We start from the raw sequence: 19,735 nt of genomic DNA on the forward strand, positions 1-19,735 counted from the left end.
TATTAAATTAATCAATGGTATGTTGCGGCTTCTCTCCACATGACAAAGTTCTCAATAATTCCATCTCTTTCACTCTTTGATTTTGCTTTTAATGAAAGTTCCATACCCTGTGGCTGGTCTTCTGATGGTGGCCCAACTACTACAAAGCAAGTAGGTCCAGTAATCTTCCTTGGTTCTACCATATTTGCAGCCTTCAAAACCGTACTTTGGAGGCCTTTCCAAATGTTTCTAATCTTTCCAATTGGCAAGGAGTTATTGAAATCATTATCTTTAGTACCAACCTTCCATTCAAGTTTGTACAAGTCTTGAGAAGCTCTCCATGTAAACTCATCTCTTGACTTCCCATCCAAAACTATCTTAAGTTTTCCACCGTTTCTCAAGAAGTCTTTGGTCTCCTTTGGCAAATCTTGTACACCATTTGGATAAGGTTCAACATTCCAATGAGTAATATCGAAGTCAAATTCACCACAAAGAACTGATAAAGCTGAGTAATCACCAGACATTATGGCTGTGCTTACACCTGTGACGAAGTCCTTTCTTGCTCCTTTTGCTTTAGAAGCTGAATTTTCTAAAGCATTTCTAAAGTCATCATTTACTATTCCTGGAACTAAATCTAACGCGTATTTGCTCAAGAATGAAATATACTGACATATCAAAGCAGTAGAATCCATATCAGAAGCAAAAATTGTCATTACTTTGCTCATTACATTCACAGTTTCACTGTTTGCTATTGATTCAATACATAAATTCTCAGAAAGTAAATAAGCCATAATACCAAATCCAGCTCTCATTAAACGAAGATGTCTTCCATTCTCCTCCTTGTGAATTGCATGATTCACAGATTTTACAATTGCATTGCAATCATTCACATCCAACTGGCAAACTTGGTATCCTTTTGGTGCATCAGCTGCACTATATTCTGAGTCTGGGCTTCCTGAATAAAGAAGTCCAAGCAATACACGAATAGCTTCTACAAGAACAAGAGTCTGATCTGAGCTATTCTTGATAGATTCACAAATTGACTGTGCTCCACCAATACTAAGGAAGTCTAAAGCATTGCTTGGATCTGACATACAACGACGAAGGAGTCTGAAAGCTGCAATCTTAAGATCTGAACTACCTTCTTTACCTTCAACAATGCTAATAATAACTCTATATATACCAGCAGAAACCAAGTAATCCATTTGTTCAGGAACTGAAGTCTGATATGATAAAAGATGAATAGCAGAGGTCATTAATCCTGTATCATAATCGTTCTTTAGTAATTGTTTAATTACTATATCAGTTCCATTTGCCTTAAAGAAGTCTGCTGCATTACTTGGACTTCTACAAAGCATTGAAAGAACATCGAAACATAATCTCTTGATGTCTGGATCATCTCCTGGAGCGTTTAATACTAAATTCAACAATGGTTGAATTAAAATATTAAATGAAGCTAATTGACTTGCCTCATTCTCAGATGCAATATTACATAAAGTACGTAATTCCATCAAAATTGTTTCTTTTGGTAAGTTGGAAGAAACTTCTAATAAATGATTGAAAACTTTCTCTATATGACTTGAAGCGAAAACTGCGATATTTGGAGTGTATAAACACATATTTGCTACAGCTTTTAATACTGACATAAAAGCCCTTGTTGCGATTCTTTCTTGCTCTCCATTATAAGAGTTTAAGAATTGAACAATTAATGCAGGGATACCAGAAGATCCAAGTTCTTTCTTTGTTTCGTCTTTCTTGTATCCAAGATTTACAATCAAAACACCCAAAGAATTTATTACATCCCAATAGCCAATGTAAGAATTAAACAAAGACTTTATAATTTCTGGACCTTTTGATTTGGTAAAGATTTGTTTATTATTGGTATGTTGAATGGTTAAATTTGCTAAAGCTAAACAACCATTTGTTACTGTTGGAGAAATCTGTTCTGGTGGCATCTTGATTGAAGCTCTAAGTAACTCACATATTGAATCAATACCACCATTCTCTCCAATTTCTGATTTAATATTTGGAATAATTGCAAGAGAACCCAACAAATACAAAACATCTGGAAGAACTCCAATATCATTCTTTGCTTTAATGATTGCAATCAATCTCTTTAATACATTTGCATTCAATAAAGCGCTAACAAAGTCATCAGACACAATTCTTCTTAAAGCTCTAAATACATGTCTCAAGATATTTAAAGAGTACTTTTTATTATCATAGGCTTCCCAAATTGAAAGCAATATATCAAGCATTGAGGTTCCTACGAAGAGTTGTCTGCTAACAGCAATTTTCTCAACCAGTTGGATGCGTACAATCAATAATTCTTCTTTTTTTGCTTCATCCATTGGACTTGCGTGGATTTCCTGAACAAAATCACAACATATCTGAGCAGTACCTGGTGCTGTTGCACATTGAATCGCTGCTTTATCAGACTTTGCAATATCAATGAGACCACTTGCAATAGCTTGTTTTGTATCACAATCTTGATTTTGAATATTTAATAACATAGTTTTTGGCCATTGGTTATCAACCAAATATTCAACATCTTCAGGAATGCTTGATATTACTTGAGCAGCCATACATCCAAATTTAAAATCAATGGAAGTTGGTCCATCCATTTTTTGAGTAACAAGCTGAGACATTGTTTGAACAAGATACTCTAACTTCTCAGCTACAGCTGTTGACTCTGTAATACTGAGAGAAAGTCCTTCAGCTTCTCTACGTTTGAGCATATCATACACAACCTTGAGTGAAAGTTCTGCTGGTATATCAGAAGCCATGGTATTTGTAATCTCTTCAACCTTTGCCTTCAAAGCTTGTCCAAATTCATCACCATAATAATCTCCAAGCTGTGAAATTGCATTAAGTATATCATCAGTACATTGATTTTGGGACATCTCTACACCCATTCCTTGAATCTGAGCGAGATTAAGCATTAAATCAGCAACTGCATCAGCTGCATATGGATCAGCTGTTACTACTGGTAATGCAGAAGTTGCAAGAATTGGGAGTACTGAGTTATAAGTTAAAGAAGCTGCATTTTCATTTACTTTAAGCATTGGAGTTAAAGCTTTTGTTGCCTCACGAACAACATCTGGAGATGTTGGGTAAGTTTGAATCATTGATAAGATTTCAGCTGGAGAATCTATACCTTGGATCTTACCATTTTCAGATGATTCTGAAGCTGAAGCTATCAATTTTGAAATTGCTACTGCTACTCCTTCACGTCTTGCTTCAGCTAATGATTGATCATCATCATAAGCTCTGCATCTCCTAATTTGACGTGATACTAATGACTTATCTTCAAATTGACATCCAGCAGAAATCAGTTTTGTCATAAGATCACATAAAGCTGCATCTCTAATATCAGCCTTGTTTGATCCTTCAGTAAGTCCCTGAAGTTCATTAAGTCCATTTACTGAACATATATAAGAAGAATCTGCTCCAGCATTAATTACAAGATTACCAATGAGTTTCATTCCTTCTACAGCAACAGTATCATTCTTACGATGTTTCTTAATTGTTGAAATAATTGTTGAAATATCTCCCATTGGAGTTTGAGCAACATATTGAGCTCCTGTTGGATCTTCTGCTAAAATTCTCATAAATTCATAAGTCTCAGCTGCTACATCTGAATCACTCTGATATTTTTCCAAGATCTCTCCAATATGAGGTAAGAAAGTACCATTATTACATCTTTCAAGAACATAATTTCTTGTATATGGATTATTTAAACAACCACTAAGAACTCTAATTCCAGAACATACATATCTCTTTGAAGATACTGCTTTACCAGAAGTATCTTCTAAATTATCTTCGATATGTTGCATCATTCCTGATGTTGCTACTGCCCAAGATCCAAAGGAATCTTCAGAATTATCAAAAGCTCTATCAGTAATTCTTTGTGTTAATACTGCAATTGAAGATAATAATCTAATATCTGTTGGATATTCTGCTGCTGCTGCTACTAAAGATTGTAAACAAGCTTCAGTATATTGAAGTGCATCTTCTGGATTCTCTGGTTGAGATGCTACAAATACTGCAAGTTGACGACATAATTGATCAAGATCTCTTGCACAATCTGGTCCATTTTCTTGTTGAGTATTAATTATACTCACCATAAGACTCTTAATAGTTTCATCAGCTCCACATTTTGATAAAACTTCACCACATTTTGATATTACTGCAGGATTATCATTATGTACCATCATTACATTCTGCATAAGTTCTATTATTGCACATTCTCTTAATATGGTATTATCCATTGAATTGGTTAAATTATTAAGAAGAATTAATAAATCTTCAACAACTTCTTCATTATTCTTTTGAGCATCTAAAGCTCTTAGAACTACTTCTACACATCTATGAAGATCTTGTTCAAAGTATGCTCTAATATCAACATAATTACCAATTGAATTCAAAACTCTACAAGCTGCTCTAATTTGAGAAGATTCTGATGGATATTTATCAACAACTCCAAATGCTGCAACAATACTACCAACATCAGTAGTAATTTGAATTATAGAAGTATCATGACTACTGATTAAGTCATTAATAGCATTCAAACATTTAATTCTAACCTCAGCTTTTGAACTCTCATTAACAGTATTAACAAGTCTGGTTAGTAAATTATTAAAGGATGGTTCAGCTAATAATATTTCAACTCTTTTTGGAGAAGTTGCCATTGCTGCTATAGCAGAACAAGCTGATCCTAAAATCTTCTCATTATCTTGGAAGTTATCTAAACTAGTACAAATTAATTGTACTGCTCCATTTTCAAAACAAGTCTCAGCTGCTTTAACATCAAATTTGACAATATTAGCAACAGCTACTAAATTGTCAACTAATCCTGTTTCAACTTCTTCATTTAATGAACAATTTGCAAGATTTCTGTACATATTTAAAAGTGAAACAGTAACATTGTTCTTAACTATTGCAACTTTTCCTGGTCTAGAAGCAGTTAATAAAGAGCAAAGTGTAGAACAAGCTGATAATATATTTTGAGCTACAACTCCATGTTCTGAAGAATTAATCTTTGAACTTGCTAATTCTTCAATTCTTGGAATTAAAGCTGGAATACCTTCAGAAATTGTAAATTTGCATCCTTCTGGAGTAACAGCAAGTTCATTACATGTAATAATGGCTTGAAGAATTGTTTTTAAATCACCAGAATCAAGTGAAATCTTAATTTCACCAACTTTTTCAGAAATAATCTTTTTAACTTCTCCAACTGGTACTAAAGCTAAAGCTAAAGGAGCAATAATTAATCTGAGTTCTGAACTTCTATTATGAAGTCTCATAGCACCTTGTACAATTTCAACAGCACCAGATTTACGTAAGATTTCAATAGATTCTGGAGAATATTTAACTAATAAAGATAAAAGAGTAAAACCTGCAATTTGACATTCCAAGAGTACTTTTGTACGTTGAAGGAATGCAAGACAAACTTTAATAACACCATTATCAATTTCTGCTTTGGCTCCACTTTCTGTCTCAGCAATAATACAGAATGATTTAATACATTGAAGTTGAACAACTCTATTTTCAATATATTTTCTTATTGTTGAAACAAGTGAATTAACAACATTAACAACAGTTTCATCAGATCCAATACGTTGTACTTCAATTAAACTTCTTACAGCTTTCATATTTTCAACAACAGGATTATCATTAGTATTCTTTTCAGCAAAAGTCTTCATTTGTGGAAGTGTTGAAATATCTAAAAGTTGAACAATTGTAGGTCCAAGATCTCCTTGTGCTTCAGAAATTTTAAGAGTACTAGTAGTTTGAAAAGCTGCTGAGATAAGTTTTTCTTGTCCTTCAAATGGACTTTCTGAGATCCATTTACGTACATATCCAAGAATATCATCACATATATTTAATGAAGAGAATAAAGGAGCAAGAGATGATATTTTACAAAGACCAGCAATAGCAGCTAAATCTTTATATGCAGCATTTGGATCAGAAAGAGCAACTTTTGGTAAATTGGTTGTATGTAAAGTAACATCTTTATCAGTGGCAATAATTTCTAATATACTTAATCCAGCTTCTTTAATATAATCATTAGAATTATGAACCAACATTGCTTCTAAAACAGCACTAACCATTTCTCCTTGGCTTAAATAAATTGAACTATCTGATACGGTAGAAAGTTTTTCAACTAATTGAATAGCAGTTGTAACAAGTACTTCATCTTTAACATTTTCAATAATAGATTTCTCGATACCTGAGATACCACCAAATTCTGAAATGGGTTGTAATGTTTTAATAAATGGTGCTAAATGATTTAAAGCTGCTAAAGAAGCTGATTGATATGCTGCATCATCACAATAATAATTTAAACATGTGGCAAGAATTTCAACACTTTGTACACTAATAAGAGCTTCAGCAAGAGGAGCATGTTGAGATGCGATGGATAAAAGATCAGCAGCACATTTAGTAAAATCTTTATCATTTTCAACATTAGAATAGAATAATTGAAGGAGATCTCCCATAATAGAAGCAGCAGCAACAGCAGTAGTTTCTCTTACAAATAATGGATATAATGATTGACATACAGCTGTAGAGATTTCAAGGTTATTAATACAAGTTGTAAAAGCTGAACAGATTGCATCGATACCTCCAATTTCAATTAAATTATCAACATTTGAAGGATTTGAAGCAACTCTAGCAAGAACACGTAATGATCCAATAATAATACGACTAGATTTGGAAGTATGTTCTTCATTTCCACTTTGAGAATATTCACTAACACCTTGGTTAAGTGCTTCAACAACCATAGAAATACCTCCTTGTCTAACAATTTCATCAGCAAATGATGATACATAAGCCATAGCTGAAAGCATTGTCAAAGAATCATCTTTTTGAGTAATATCAGAATTTGGGGATTTAATAACAACTAAACATTCCATAAGTTTTTGAGGATTCATTAATAATTCCAAACAGGCACCTCCTTTTTCTGTGATACCTCTTCTACTACGATATAAATCAATAATATGTACAACAGCTTTAAGTGCATCTTCTGGTACATCACCATAACTAGCACATAATCTAACAATTTCAAGACAATTTTCTATTAATGCAGCAGATTCATTATCAGATTTGGTCCAGTTATGAGCAAAATTAAGAGTTTTTGATCCAATTCCTGCTTGAACTAATGCAGCAATTCCACTTTCTTGGTGAGCAATAGCACAAATTGCACCAGTAACTTTAACAAGTTCAGAACTTCCAAGATATTTACTTTCATAGAATTTACCAAGGCAACTTGCAGCAGTTGTAGAATCAAGAGCACCAATACAAAATAGATTTTCAATTGTGGTACAAATGGAAGCTAAGATGGCGGAATCATTTGATTCAACAAGACCATTAACAGCCATTGCGACAGTATTGGATCCTCCTCTTGAAATAAACATATTAGTTAACTCAGCATCTTGTGATTCTTTCATAAACTCGGAAATACCGAACATAATTCTAACACAATTTGTTGAAATATCTTCATCATCAGGGAATTGTTGTAATGCTTCACTCATAATTTCTAAAATACCTCTTTGCATTGCATCCAAGGAGTTTTCCTTGTATAACAATGTTGGAGGTACACATAAATCACTAAGGGATCTGAGTGAAAACAGCAACATTCTCTTGAATTTCTTGTGTTGATTTGCTGACGAAATAGCCGTTGCTACACCATTATCAGGTGCTCTTTGAGCTAAAGATAAAAAAAGTTAAAAAGAAAATTGAGAATGATTAAAAGTAAAATTTTGATATATCAATAGGAGAATTAATAGAGAAATGACAATTGAACATTTATTTTTCAATTATCAATATTTTTAATTCTTAAAGCAACATTTTCTTTGAATTGAGTTGATCGGTACCAGATAATTAATAGGCCGGTATGCAATAAAAAATTTTGTGCATCATCACCATATTAGAGCGTGTAATAAATAATTTTTTCTTTTTTTTTCTCCCTCTATTTAGAAAAATTTTTTATGTATAAAAAATAATTACCAAATAGATAGAATATTGATTGTATTTAAAATTAATAATTTAGATTAAATCAAAGTATTGATATTTCTCAATGTTTGAATTGATTCTGAATATACATTATAACAGTTACATAAATATTAAGATGATTGTATAGCACCGAGTAAATGATTTGAATTTTTCAACATAAGAATTTGTTTAATTGCTTTAAGAATAAAATATCTCTCTTTCTCTATTTTTTTTCTGATAACCTATTTTCATAATATATCAGAATTTTATAATAATACTTACTTTTATTAATAGCCATGGTTAAATATTATAGCCATATATGAATTTCCTAAATGAATTCAATCAAACTTAACTTTAATAGCGATCAAAATTTTGAGAAATATATAGAAATCAATAATATCTCTATATAAATAAATATTTACTTTGAGTAATATACGATCAGGCAGAATAAGTTGAAAATTTAATGATTTTCTGGTCTTCTGCTTGCTATTTTTGCTAGTTGGCAAATGTCTTTTGAAATTATTAGATTGAGATATTGCAAGTGATATAATGTAAAAATATAAATATATACAATAATGTTATTTAGGATCTCGGCTTTTTCCTGAATAATCAGTATTAATATATATTTAAAAATTATGTAAATCTTCTCTTTTTGTTAGAGAGTTATTGGATTAATTGTTATTTTTTTTACTTGCTTGTACTGGGGTTGTTATTAGGATAATTTTCCTTGCCGTATAAAAATAGATTCTTAACCTCGTTAAAAAAGATTCAATTATGCACGCACGCGGTAGCAAAGAAAAATATTCAGAATATAAAAACATGCATGCCAGTATGCATGAAACAGGCGGGAAAATGGCAATGCATGCAATTTGTTAATTTACCAGATGGCGCATTTTGGGCAAAATTTGGATACTAAGTATAGGAATATGGTCAGTAAACCATTTAAATAATAAAGTATGACGGCTTGTAAATTGTTCAAGGTAGATAATTGTTTACAAGCTATTTTCGACAGTTTGTAGGAGAATCGATTTTCTTTTCAAATAATCTGGTATTTCCAAAGTTGGGAGTTAAGACAGTTGAAAATAAATTCTTTTTTTTTTTTTTTGGAAAAGAATTTTATGATAATTAATTCAATATTTTACCCTTTTTATATTCTTAAATCTTATTCCTTTGTTTTCTGTTGAACCAAGAAGGGTTAAATTACAATGTTATTTTTTTTTCTCCCCCCTCCTCTCCTTTACTATAGACTAAATCGACTTTTTATATTTAAGCTGATTTTTAGTGCTAATTAGAAGAAAAAAATATAAATAACGAGCGAAGAAAAGTGAGGAAATACGTATGTTGTATGAATTTCCAATAAAATTCTTTATATTAATAAAGTAATAATTCAATTAAAAAGAGAAGAAAAAATAATGTTTTCCTTAGAATTAACTTTCCACATTAAAATATTTATATAAAAAAACATTACGTGTAAATTGATTTATCCTATACCGGTATGCAAGTATTTTATGTGGACGCATGTAAGGACATGCACAAGAAGAAGACCGGTTGCATGTGGATGCACCAGTAAGTCGAATATAACTAGCAAGTACACTAGAAAAAGAAAAGGACTGGAATAAGATGGGCGAATTAAAAATATAAAAGGTAATTTATCTTCCCTAACTAAAATATGGTCAGCAGAAGTATGGTGAGAATCCACGAGTAACAACTAAACAAGCAAGAGTTAAATTGGATTGGTATAAAGAAATGACAAATTCCAGGGCATGATACATATAGTATCTGATGATTTGTAAGGAAAAAAATTTTTTCTCCTGTTCCTATTTGAATTTGTGACCAGATCTAATGTTACTCTTAAAATAACCCAGACGACTTATTTAGCTATTCTGCGCTGAGTAATGAAAAATGTCAATAACGGTAAATTATGGTAATTAGTATAATAATAAATCTTTATCATTCAGCTCCCACTACTTTCAAATCAGCCCCGAAAGTTACTTAGAATAAAGACCTGGATAAGCCAGCCTCGGACTCGAGACTGAACTCAGTTAGCTTGGCTTAATTCAGCTCGATTCAATTCAGCCATTTCTCGTTTCAGTTTAATTTTTGTTCTCGTTTTTATTAAATGCAAATTACGGCAGAGTTAAATTAGTTAATATTGTACTTGGAATATAACTGGAGTAAATAGTCTTGGTTTTCTCCATCAATAGCGCAAACATAGTCACTAATAACAGAGCGTGGATGTTTAAAGTGATCGTTCACTCTAATTCTGGCAGTTGGAGGTACAACACCTAAGCACTTTGACATTGTGTTAACAAGGGAGTTGAAATGGTTTACATCAGAAAACTTGATCTTTGTTGTGGAGATGTTGTGGAATGGATCTGAGAATAAGACCTTGTTAATGGATTTTTGTAAGGTATTTTCATTTTCAGAAATGATCTCAACATGATGTTTAGCAACTGGAACAGGGCAAGTGTTTAATGAGAAAATCTTTGGGTTACCAAATCCGAAAATATGCTTCAAGTCTCTGAATAAAATTAAATATAATTGAGGATTGTACTTTGCGAGTTGTAAGACGAAGCTGTAAGAAGAGTTCCTAATCAAGTTGTTAATTGAATTTTCGCTGTCGAATACTCCACCAATAGTTTTCCATCTCTTCTCATTCTTTGGTATTTGGATTCTCATAAATGAATTATCACCATCTCTTCTTAATAAGGAGTCTGGGAAAATATTGAATGCTACCATGTTAGAGTGATGGAAACTCTCTTCTGATTCACCTTGAGTTTGGTGAGTGAAACAATTCAAAGTGAGTAAACCATAGTAAATTAAATGGAGCTCTTCTCCTTGCTTGATTGGAGAAGGTGACTCTTCAATTTCATAATGTTCACTCTCTGGTGCGCTTTCATTAACATTTGCTTCCTCTGTAGAAATAGAAAGCTCTGAGGATTTCAATAAAGACTGAATTCCAGACTTCTTTTCTCCAAACTGTAAGAGGGAAATTGGAACATCACCAGTAGCAAATCTGACCTGGCGTTCCTTTGCCTTGATCCATCTTTCCAAATCCTCGAGCTTATTATCCTTTCTTGAGATCTCCTCAAGTGATTCCAATGGGGCTGGTAAAACTACATGAGTCTCAGCATGACCTGAATTCCAGAATTTTTCGGCCCATGCTTCAATAGCTTCTTTTTGTGAAGCAACCAAATTATCTGTCTCTTCCTTAGAAAGGAGAAGATTCAAGAATTCATAAGAATAATCCTGAGATAAAGTCTCAGACCCAGAATAAATTTCATCAACCTTCCATGTATTACCCTCGAAGTACAACTTAGCTCTAAATTGGAATAATGGAGAGATCTGTTGTTCAAGAGTGGTTGGCATATTTTCTGGTAAGTCAAAGAAGTTAACTTCATACTTTTTCTTCATAAATCTCTCAAAGGCTTTAACTCTTGCTGAGGCAGTGTTTGAGAAGTCTGCCTTAGAAGAAGCTGTGAGTTCAATTGCAACAGGAGAAGAAACGCTTCTGGCAACAACTGGATACATCTGAACGAATTTCTCTTTAAGAAGCTGCTCAGTCTTTTCCTTTCTGATGTTTTCAAATATTAAATGCCAAGCTGTCTCAGTACCTGACATTGAGGAAGCAACTGCTTCACACTTTCCTTTACCAGAGTTAGTCTTAATTGACTCGCTTAAGCCTGAATAGTGACTGGAGTCTTTAGCTGGATATTGGTTGAAGATATTTCCTCTGTATGATAATTCAACAAACTCTGTCTTGGAATAAGAGTATTTCTTCAAATTTGAAATTGGTCTCTGGCAAGCATTCTCACAATATCTTTGACGATATTCCTCATCATTGAAAGTGCTTTCTCCTTCTTTGTTCTTAAATATTAAAACAGCTGGAGTATTATTGTCAATGGCCATTGCAGACTTTGTAATGCGGTTAACATTCAAAAAGATCTCATCAAATGATGAAACTAAATCAACCATTGAATGATCTCCAATTGGTTTATCTACTGAAGAAATAGATTTCAAGTCGAGACCTGAGTTCCATAGCGCAATTGTACCTGTTCTGTATTCAGAAACTGCACCATTTAATGATCTCAATTTTGGCTGGCTATCAGAAAAGTCTAAGATACCATCTTTTCCTTCCTGATTTAAAGAAATTGGCTTAATATCAGCAAAATATTCCACTGAATCCAAGCTCATTTTTCCATTCTCAAAAATATATTGAGAAACAGAACAGTAACATTGGCATATGAAGCCATTATCTTGTGATAATACCCTCCTTGACAAGAGGGAGAATAAACTAAAAAGTAGTACAAGTCTATACATCTCGATCCTCTTCTATTCTCAATTCTATTGCATTAAAAATTCTTGAAGACCTCAGTAATATCCTTCAACTTTTGTTTAAATTTTGTCTTCAGTTGTTAAATTCTTGTTAAATCTGTTTGGTAATTATGAAGACATAATGGTAACTAAGTTTCCCGCCTTTGTCAGAAATATTTATTATTTAAGTTATACCAGAGAGGATTTTTTTTATATTATTAAATAATTGTTTAGGCGGCAATTACCCAGAAAACTTCCCTCCAATAAAAATAATAATATGGGGTAATAAAATTTAATAGTAATATTTTATTTCTTGGTGTAAATATTACTTAATTTGGAGAAAAAACTCTTTCATTCAAGTTTAAGAGGGAAAGTTCAAAACTTGATGAAAATGATTAAACTATGGAAACATCAAGTAAAATTGTTTGGAATTGGAGAAAGAGGAGTTTTTTTTTTTATCCAATTTTTAGTATCTATGAAAATAAACATCATTATTATCTTCCATGAGGTTAGAACATCCTCTTTGAATTTGGAAGGTCCAAATCTTAGATTTTTCTTACCTTTTCATTTCTCTTGTATCTTACCTACTTCCATCACTTGTACAGAAATCTGTACGCCTTTTTCACTTATCACTACTTTGGATTTAATTCCCTAGTTTCTATTCATCCATTCGGATCTAAGCTTAAATCGTAGTTAAATTAGGTACAGACTACTGTTTGTATTAGGTTTCAATGGTTTCTCCTATTTTCGTTCCAATGTACTTCATCTAACTAAACTGGGTGAATATTATTAAGCTAAAGTTGACTTCTTTACTACAAAATAACCAAATATGAGGAAGAAAATATACTCATAAGCTTTTTCTTGTTACAAAAAAAGCTCTAGAATCTAACTATTAATGCAAACCACTTTGCCCATTCTATTATTCACAATGATATTTTTGCTAATCTTCTAATTTTTACCCCACTTTTATTTATCATTTGAATAATAAATAGTTTAGGCGGGAAACCCCGTAGCTAGTTTGGACATGAAACAGAAAATTAAAATAAAAGGAGGTTGTTTGATTTATATGGGATTGCAAGAAGTGCAGTAACTGGGTGTAAGAGTTGGATGTTTGGATAACAAGTGTGTAAGTATTAATTGAGTTAAATCCGAAAGTTAGAACAAAAATGATGGAAATAGCCAAGTATAGAGGGACTAGAGATTCCATTAAGATCGAGAGCCCAAAAGAGAAATTGGAAATTAAAAGTGGAGAATATATAGGGAGTATAGATGGAGAGTTTGATGAATTAAATCATGAGATTTATGAATTCATTCACCAATGTTTGAACACTGACGATTCAGATCTGTTATTTCCAACTTTTGAGGAACAGTTACAAAGTACTTGTATTAGCAATGGCAGTGAAACAGTTAAAACTGGTGGTACATATATGGATGTGAATCCTCTTCAAGGAGATAGAGAGTCCTTTAGGTTTGGGTTTGAGAACGAAAATAATTCTCAGTATATGAATATTAAACAAGAGTGTATGAATACAGCAAGTAATAATGTTGGGGGATTTTCTATGTCACTTGAAAACACTTTTGATTTCAATGGAATATTACTAAAGGCTTCATTTCTTGGAAAAACTGACATTATTAAGTCATGTTTAGATAATGGAGCTAACGTCTTACATACCGATAAGGTTGGACGTACTGCATTACACTATGCATCAGCTTGTGGATGGCTTCCAACAATGAAGCTGCTTCTCAAGTACAATTGCGATATAAATCGTAGAGATCACAAAAATTGGACAGCTCTCCATATTGGAGTTTCAAAGAAATTCCCAGAAGTTGTGGAATTATTACTTTCTTCTGGAGCAGATTTAAGTTTGGGACTTCCACATACATGTGCACCATGTAGGGGGGGACCAATTTCTAGTAAAGCTATTCATTTTGCTGCAATTAGAGGTAATCGTATGATCACGGAGATACTTTTAAAGTATGGGGCTGATATTAATGATGTAGATGAAGATAATAAGACTCCTTTGCATTATGCAAGCTTCAGATCAAATTTAGATTACGCCAAATGGGTAATTGAGAAAGGAGCTGACGTAAATGCAAAGGATAAATACGGGAGGACTCCTCTCCATATAGCATCCTTGTCTGGTAATCTTGAAATTACGAAGATACTCATAGAAAATGGATCTGAAGTCCGAGCTAGGGATATCTGGGATATGTCTCCTTTAAGCCTTGCATTAACTAGAGAACATCCTGAAATGGTTTCTTATTTGGAGTCAATTTCCGGTGAAAAGTCATCTGAAATCTCTGTTATTAGAGGATTTGAATTAGATACAATGGAATCTATAGTATTAAATACCATAGTTACTGGATTACAAGAACCAAAAAAAGAATTCATTGCTAGAGTGATTAAGACTATTGGATCACAAAGAAGCCTGCAACTTTACGAAAACGCCATGAAGGTTGAGAATTCTGGCGGGCTCTTGACAGCGGACATGTCAAGGAGAAAAACTATTGGAGGAGTCTTCTGCTACCTCCTTAAACAACTTGTTGCTGAAGATCAAATTACTATTCAGGAATGGAATTATATTCGACAAGAAGAGAAGGAAAGAATTAACGCTAAGAACATTCTAAAACGTAATAATAGACGATGTCAGGTCTAGATAGGTACTGCTTTATTCTACAAACTCAATTTCTTTATTAATATTTATCTTTATATAATGAATTTTGTATTTTACATGTTTCGGCGCCAGTTACATTTTCCACACCACTTCTTTTTAAATATCTTTTGATATGTGGGGTAGTAATGAGATTCTTAATTAATATTGGATTTTTTTAAATGCTTGTATGGAAGTTTCAGCCATAGAGGCTTTCATATCAGAGTGAGTTGATCCGGGTTGCACTTTTTTCTTTATTAATTTGAAATCGGAAAGGAGGACTTGAGTCATTTTGGTTCTTGAGCCAGTATATAACTTTATTCTTTTAGTGAAGCCGAATACTAGTTAGCACTCGTGGCGCAATGGATAGCGCGTAGCCCTCCTAAGGCTGAGGTTGAGGGTTCGAGTCCCTCCGAGTGCGCTTTCTTTATTTTTTCTCTTTGCCAGAACTTTTTTGAATTTAATTAGGAAAAGTTGTAAAGGCGGTTTTTTTTTAAATAAAATTAACTTCGGGTGCATAAGACCATCGAAATTTGGACTAGTATAATATATACCAGATCCGTTGGCATATTTTTTCCTCCCAAAGCCATCTTCTTGCAAAATTGTCTCGAATGACCACACTACTAAGCTTATACAGTGTAAGAAAGGCAATGAGTAGAGAAGCTCACTAAGAATAGTAATATAAAGCAGAAAATTGCAGTTAATACGAAAGGGTCATACAATATTATTACGAAAGAGAAGATACAAAGTAAAGAGAGAGTTTAGATTCTTTCTTATATAAGCAAAATATTTAATCAAGGATATCTTTAAATTTATATATATATTTATTTATTTATAAATATCTTTTAATTAAAGAAAATGAGTATTTCGAATAGAATTCCTGAAATACAGCCAATTTATGAAAGAAACCAGGAAGCCACACTGTATTGTGGGAATTTAGAAAACAAAGTAGATGAAGAAATGCTAGCGGAGCTATTTTCACAGTGTGGGCCTGTAAAATCAGTTCATATTCCAAGAGATAAAGTAACAGGACATCATTCGGGGTTCGGTTTTATTGAGTTTGAATTTGTTTCAGATGTTGAGTATGCACAAAAGGTAATGAACTCAATAAAGCTATTTACTAAACAAATCAGGTGCTGCAAAGCTTCAAACGACAGGAAGCCGCTGGATATTGGGGCAAATTTATATGTTGGAAACTTATCTCCGGAAATAGATGAGAAATTCCTCTTTTATCTGTTTTCTAATTTTGGCAAGATCTTGTCACTAAAGATTGTAGGCAATGATCAAAGCAGTCAAAGCCCTAAAAATAGTGCTTTTATAAACTTTTCGTCATTTCAGGAGTCTGATTCCGCCATTCAAGCTCTAAATGGCCAGTTCTTCTGCAACCAACAAATCTCAGTTTCTTATGCATTTAAACAAAATTCTAAAAACGAAAAGCATGGTAACTACGCTGAAAGACTATTGGAATCCAAGTCAAAGACCAAACCCATACAAGAATGACAATGTGGGGTTGCCGCCTACCACGTGTCAATTGCATGCATGCGTGTTTGCTTGCAAACACCGGTATTTGATTTGCGAAATAGATTTTTAATGTGGATAGCACATGAATTAAAAGGCGAATTAGTAATATATATATATAATTAGTTGGATAGTTATTAAATAATTGAGTTTTTTTCTAATCTAAAAAATAAATGTCCTTACTGCATTTGAAGATTTATTTTGGTTCTTAAGTTTCTCTCTCAGAGAAGGTGATGCAACGGGGGAGTTTGAGTTGGTGACTTTTTGCCTAGGTGAAATCTCTGGCCCCCGTTTCTCTTGAAATGAATTGGGTTTTAACACGGAATTTGAGTCGAGGTTACCACTTTTAAAGTTTAGACTAATATAGACTATGGCACATGTTAGCCCGACTGAAATAGCAAATATAAGCGTAATATTGTGTTTAATGTAATAAAGAGTGAATCTTGAAATACCAAAGTATACAAAAAGGTCTGACAGGTGATGTGAGATGGTTTCGCCAGCAACTCCAAGCTCTATTGAAGAAAATAGCAGTACTGAAGCAATAAATGATAGAAATACTACTCCTAATACTAGCTTGGAGTTATTTTTAAAGAGGGTAATAAAAGTAATTATTGTGAATATAAGTGAATAAAGTAAATATCGCACAATCATGAAAATCTGGTTCCTTACAAATCCTTTTCGAATCCCAGAAAGGTCCATTTCTATCCAAAGCTCAACGACTCTATCTTTAGTTTTGCTGTCTAAATTAATGGAGCCCCAATTATCAGAGTCTTCAAGAGAGTTTTGAGCTAAAATTGTGGCTTCTCTTACAAAGTTCATCCAATTATAATGTTGTTTGGCAATTTCTATTGCATTTTTGAGAGCGTATTTGAGAGGTCTATGGAGTAAGTTCTTAAGAGCTATTAAATTCTCCTTCATCAGCTGCTCTTTATCATCCTCTATTACGTTCATAAGCTCCATTAAGGCATCTTTCCAGGATTCCTCATTTGAGCAGTATATACCATTCATCTCTTTAATCACGTTATCCTTTAAATCTTCGAAAGATTCTAAAATTACAGAATCAACTATGGGAAGGGTCAATTTATTTCTTATTGAGATGTTTTTTCTAATTGCAATGGATTTAGCAAAGTTGTATGAGTACTTTCTACAAACTTTCTTCCAGTCTACCATTTTTCTTTCAATAAATTCATCCAGTTCTGAGTTAAGCCTCTTCCAGTATTTTAAATGAAGATCAGTCTCATTAATTATGGTAATGTGGGTATTAAAAACAAGTTTGGACGAATTCTTCATTTTCTCCAACTTCTTTTCAAAGTCTTCCTTGCTAACTTTGTAATAAGAATCGTCCACTTCTTCTAGAGATCTAATCACATTCAAAGCTTGTTCGAAGTCATCTAGTAAAATCTTCTCAATCTCTTCTTGGTTCCTCTTTTTAAGTTTTGAAAGAGCTGATTCAATCTTTTCTTGGGTTAATGACCCATCAATATTACAACAAGGACTATTTCTATAGGAACTTATATCAGACTCAAAACTTCCAAAAGATTTATTTAAGGCCATTTCTATATCATTCAGCGTACTAGCTACCAAATTATTGGTAAATTCTATCAGCATAGATTGCGGAATTGGAATCTTCTCATGGAACTGCTCAATCTGGTGGGTTGCATGAGAAATATGGATATCAATTACATCACTACAGTGAGATCTTATTAGTTCACAATTTTTACTTAAGATAGACTTATACTGCTTCTCGAAGTGAGGTTGGACACTCTTTAGCAAGCTACTAAAGTCAAAATAGTCAAACTCCGAAATGGATGACCAATATGATTCGATATCTTTCAAAGTTTTGTTATATATTGCATCAGCTTCTATCTCCAGTAAAGGATATATATTCTCATTCAAAAGTTGGTTTTCTAACCTAGTACCAAAAATAAGTAATGTATTCTCGACCAAGTTACTTGTTTTAAGATCGCCTTTTGTAATCCCAAGGTTCAAAGATTTAAATGAATTGAAAATATACGAATGTTCAGAAAATAGTTCCAGTAAATCTGCAATTTCTGCTCCAGTTAATCTACGTTCCTCACCTGAGCTAGGCTTAAAGATATCTAAAAATATGGATCTATTGTTTCCTTTCCCAAATTGATGATCTTGATCTCGATCAAGATCATCAATTTTATTTTGGTACCGGTACCCATTATATTTTTTTTCAGTTCCGAAATATGGAATTTTATAAAAATTGAATCTTTCAATAAATGAATCAAGGTTTTTAAATATCTTACTTTGGGATGTTTCTGGCCAAATATACTTTTCTAATTTAGACTTGAGCAAGTCTTTATATTTTCTAGAAAACTTTGCTGGTTCTTGTTCATCCTTTAAATCAAGATTCCTGTGTAGAATCCAAGAAATATTTGTTTTATGAAGATTCTCAACCAAAAAAATGAGGTTTTTCTTTAAGCTCTTTTTATTCGGGATACTTGACTCATTGAGTTTTCTTACAAATAAGCTAGAAAACATCACTGCTTTACTGATTAAAAGCCTTGTGAAGTCAATAAGCAGGATATCTATCTCATTAATTGAATTAACTAAGACATAATCTGAAAGAATAAGAGACAGTATTGCTAATTTAATTGACGAGTTGATCCCCCTCCCAATTACTAAAGACTCAGTATCCAAAAGAATATAATCATTATTTCTTGAAGAATTAGCAAATATGGATCCATCTCCATTAGCTTGGACCCATCTAACTCCATCAGATTCCTTCTCATTTACATCTTCAAAGGATGGTGACTCTCCTGAAATCAAGCTAACCAAAGTTGTTTTTCCAGATCTGGTCAGACCTAATGATAAAACAAATGAAACTGGAGATTCAATTTTTCTAATTTTTTCAATGGATTCAATAGGTATCTTAATATTACCTTCATGATCAATCTCAAATAGCTTATAATGTTGTTTGTCTGAAATTGGCTGATTATTACTCACTCCAAACAAACTAACAGCTACCACACAGAAGGAGATAACAAACTGGAAGAATGATCTTCTCATCTGCAGTAACTCTATTGTATCTAAGAAAACTGGCCTAGGGGTCTTTTTGACTAAAGGCCTCTTTTTTACCCCCCCCAATTTACATTTACTTCTAAAAGGATCAAATCCCAATCTTAAAACCCAAATATAATTCAAATCCAAAAAGTATACAAAACTAGAGCATAACCAATTTGCAATCTCACAATAGCAATCATCAAAAAATGATGAGAAAAATAAAAATTGGGATCCCCCCATTTGGTTGG

At 32.8% G+C, this 19,735-nt stretch overlaps 5 protein-coding genes and 1 non-coding gene across 6 annotated transcripts; 3 read left to right on the forward strand and 3 right to left on the reverse strand.

Moving 5' to 3' along the window:
• Positions 1 to 11: 11 nt before the first annotated feature.
• On the reverse strand, positions 12 to 7,688 carry cgd6_4460 (large protein with ARM repeats; the record flags this gene model as incomplete). Its single annotated transcript, XM_627777.1, has 1 exon — positions 12 to 7,688. A coding segment is annotated over one exon (7,677 nt), but the record flags the coding sequence as incomplete, so codon positions are not given.
• Positions 7,689 to 10,116: 2,428 nt separating this feature from the next.
• Positions 10,117 to 12,294, reverse strand: cgd6_4470 (hypothetical low complexity protein with signal peptide; the record flags this gene model as incomplete). The annotated part of the gene is made up of 1 exon (XM_627778.1): positions 10,117 to 12,294. One exon carries the CDS (start codon positions 12,292 to 12,294, stop codon positions 10,117 to 10,119), a length of 2,178 nt encoding a protein of 725 aa, XP_627778.1.
• A 1,124-nt stretch (positions 12,295 to 13,418) lies between these two features.
• Positions 13,419 to 14,945, forward strand: cgd6_4480 (ankyrin repeat protein; the record flags this gene model as incomplete). The annotated part of the gene is made up of 1 exon (XM_627779.1): positions 13,419 to 14,945. A coding segment is annotated over one exon (1,527 nt), but the record flags the coding sequence as incomplete, so codon positions are not given.
• A 342-nt stretch (positions 14,946 to 15,287) lies between these two features.
• Positions 15,288 to 15,360, forward strand: cgd6_4485 (the record flags this gene model as incomplete). The annotated part of the gene is made up of 1 exon: positions 15,288 to 15,360. It is a non-coding gene; the product is annotated as a tRNA-Arg (tRNA).
• A 428-nt stretch (positions 15,361 to 15,788) lies between these two features.
• cgd6_4490 (U2 snRNP. Hsh49p, RRM domain containing protein) lies at positions 15,789 to 16,439 on the forward strand (the record flags this gene model as incomplete). Its single annotated transcript, XM_627780.1, has 1 exon — positions 15,789 to 16,439. A coding segment is annotated over one exon (651 nt), but the record flags the coding sequence as incomplete, so codon positions are not given.
• A 180-nt stretch (positions 16,440 to 16,619) lies between these two features.
• On the reverse strand, positions 16,620 to 19,727 carry cgd6_4500 (hypothetical low complexity multi-pass transmembrane protein; the record flags this gene model as incomplete). The annotated part of the gene is made up of 1 exon (XM_627781.1): positions 16,620 to 19,727. One exon carries the CDS (start codon positions 19,725 to 19,727, stop codon positions 16,620 to 16,622), a length of 3,108 nt encoding a protein of 1,035 aa, XP_627781.1.
• Between the last annotated feature and the right edge of the window lie 8 nt (positions 19,728 to 19,735).

The sequence above is a fragment of the Cryptosporidium parvum genome, chromosome 6, assembly GCF_000165345.1.
Source record: "Cryptosporidium parvum Iowa II chromosome 6, whole genome shotgun sequence".
Taxonomy (NCBI): Eukaryota; Apicomplexa; class Conoidasida; order Eucoccidiorida; family Cryptosporidiidae; genus Cryptosporidium; species Cryptosporidium parvum.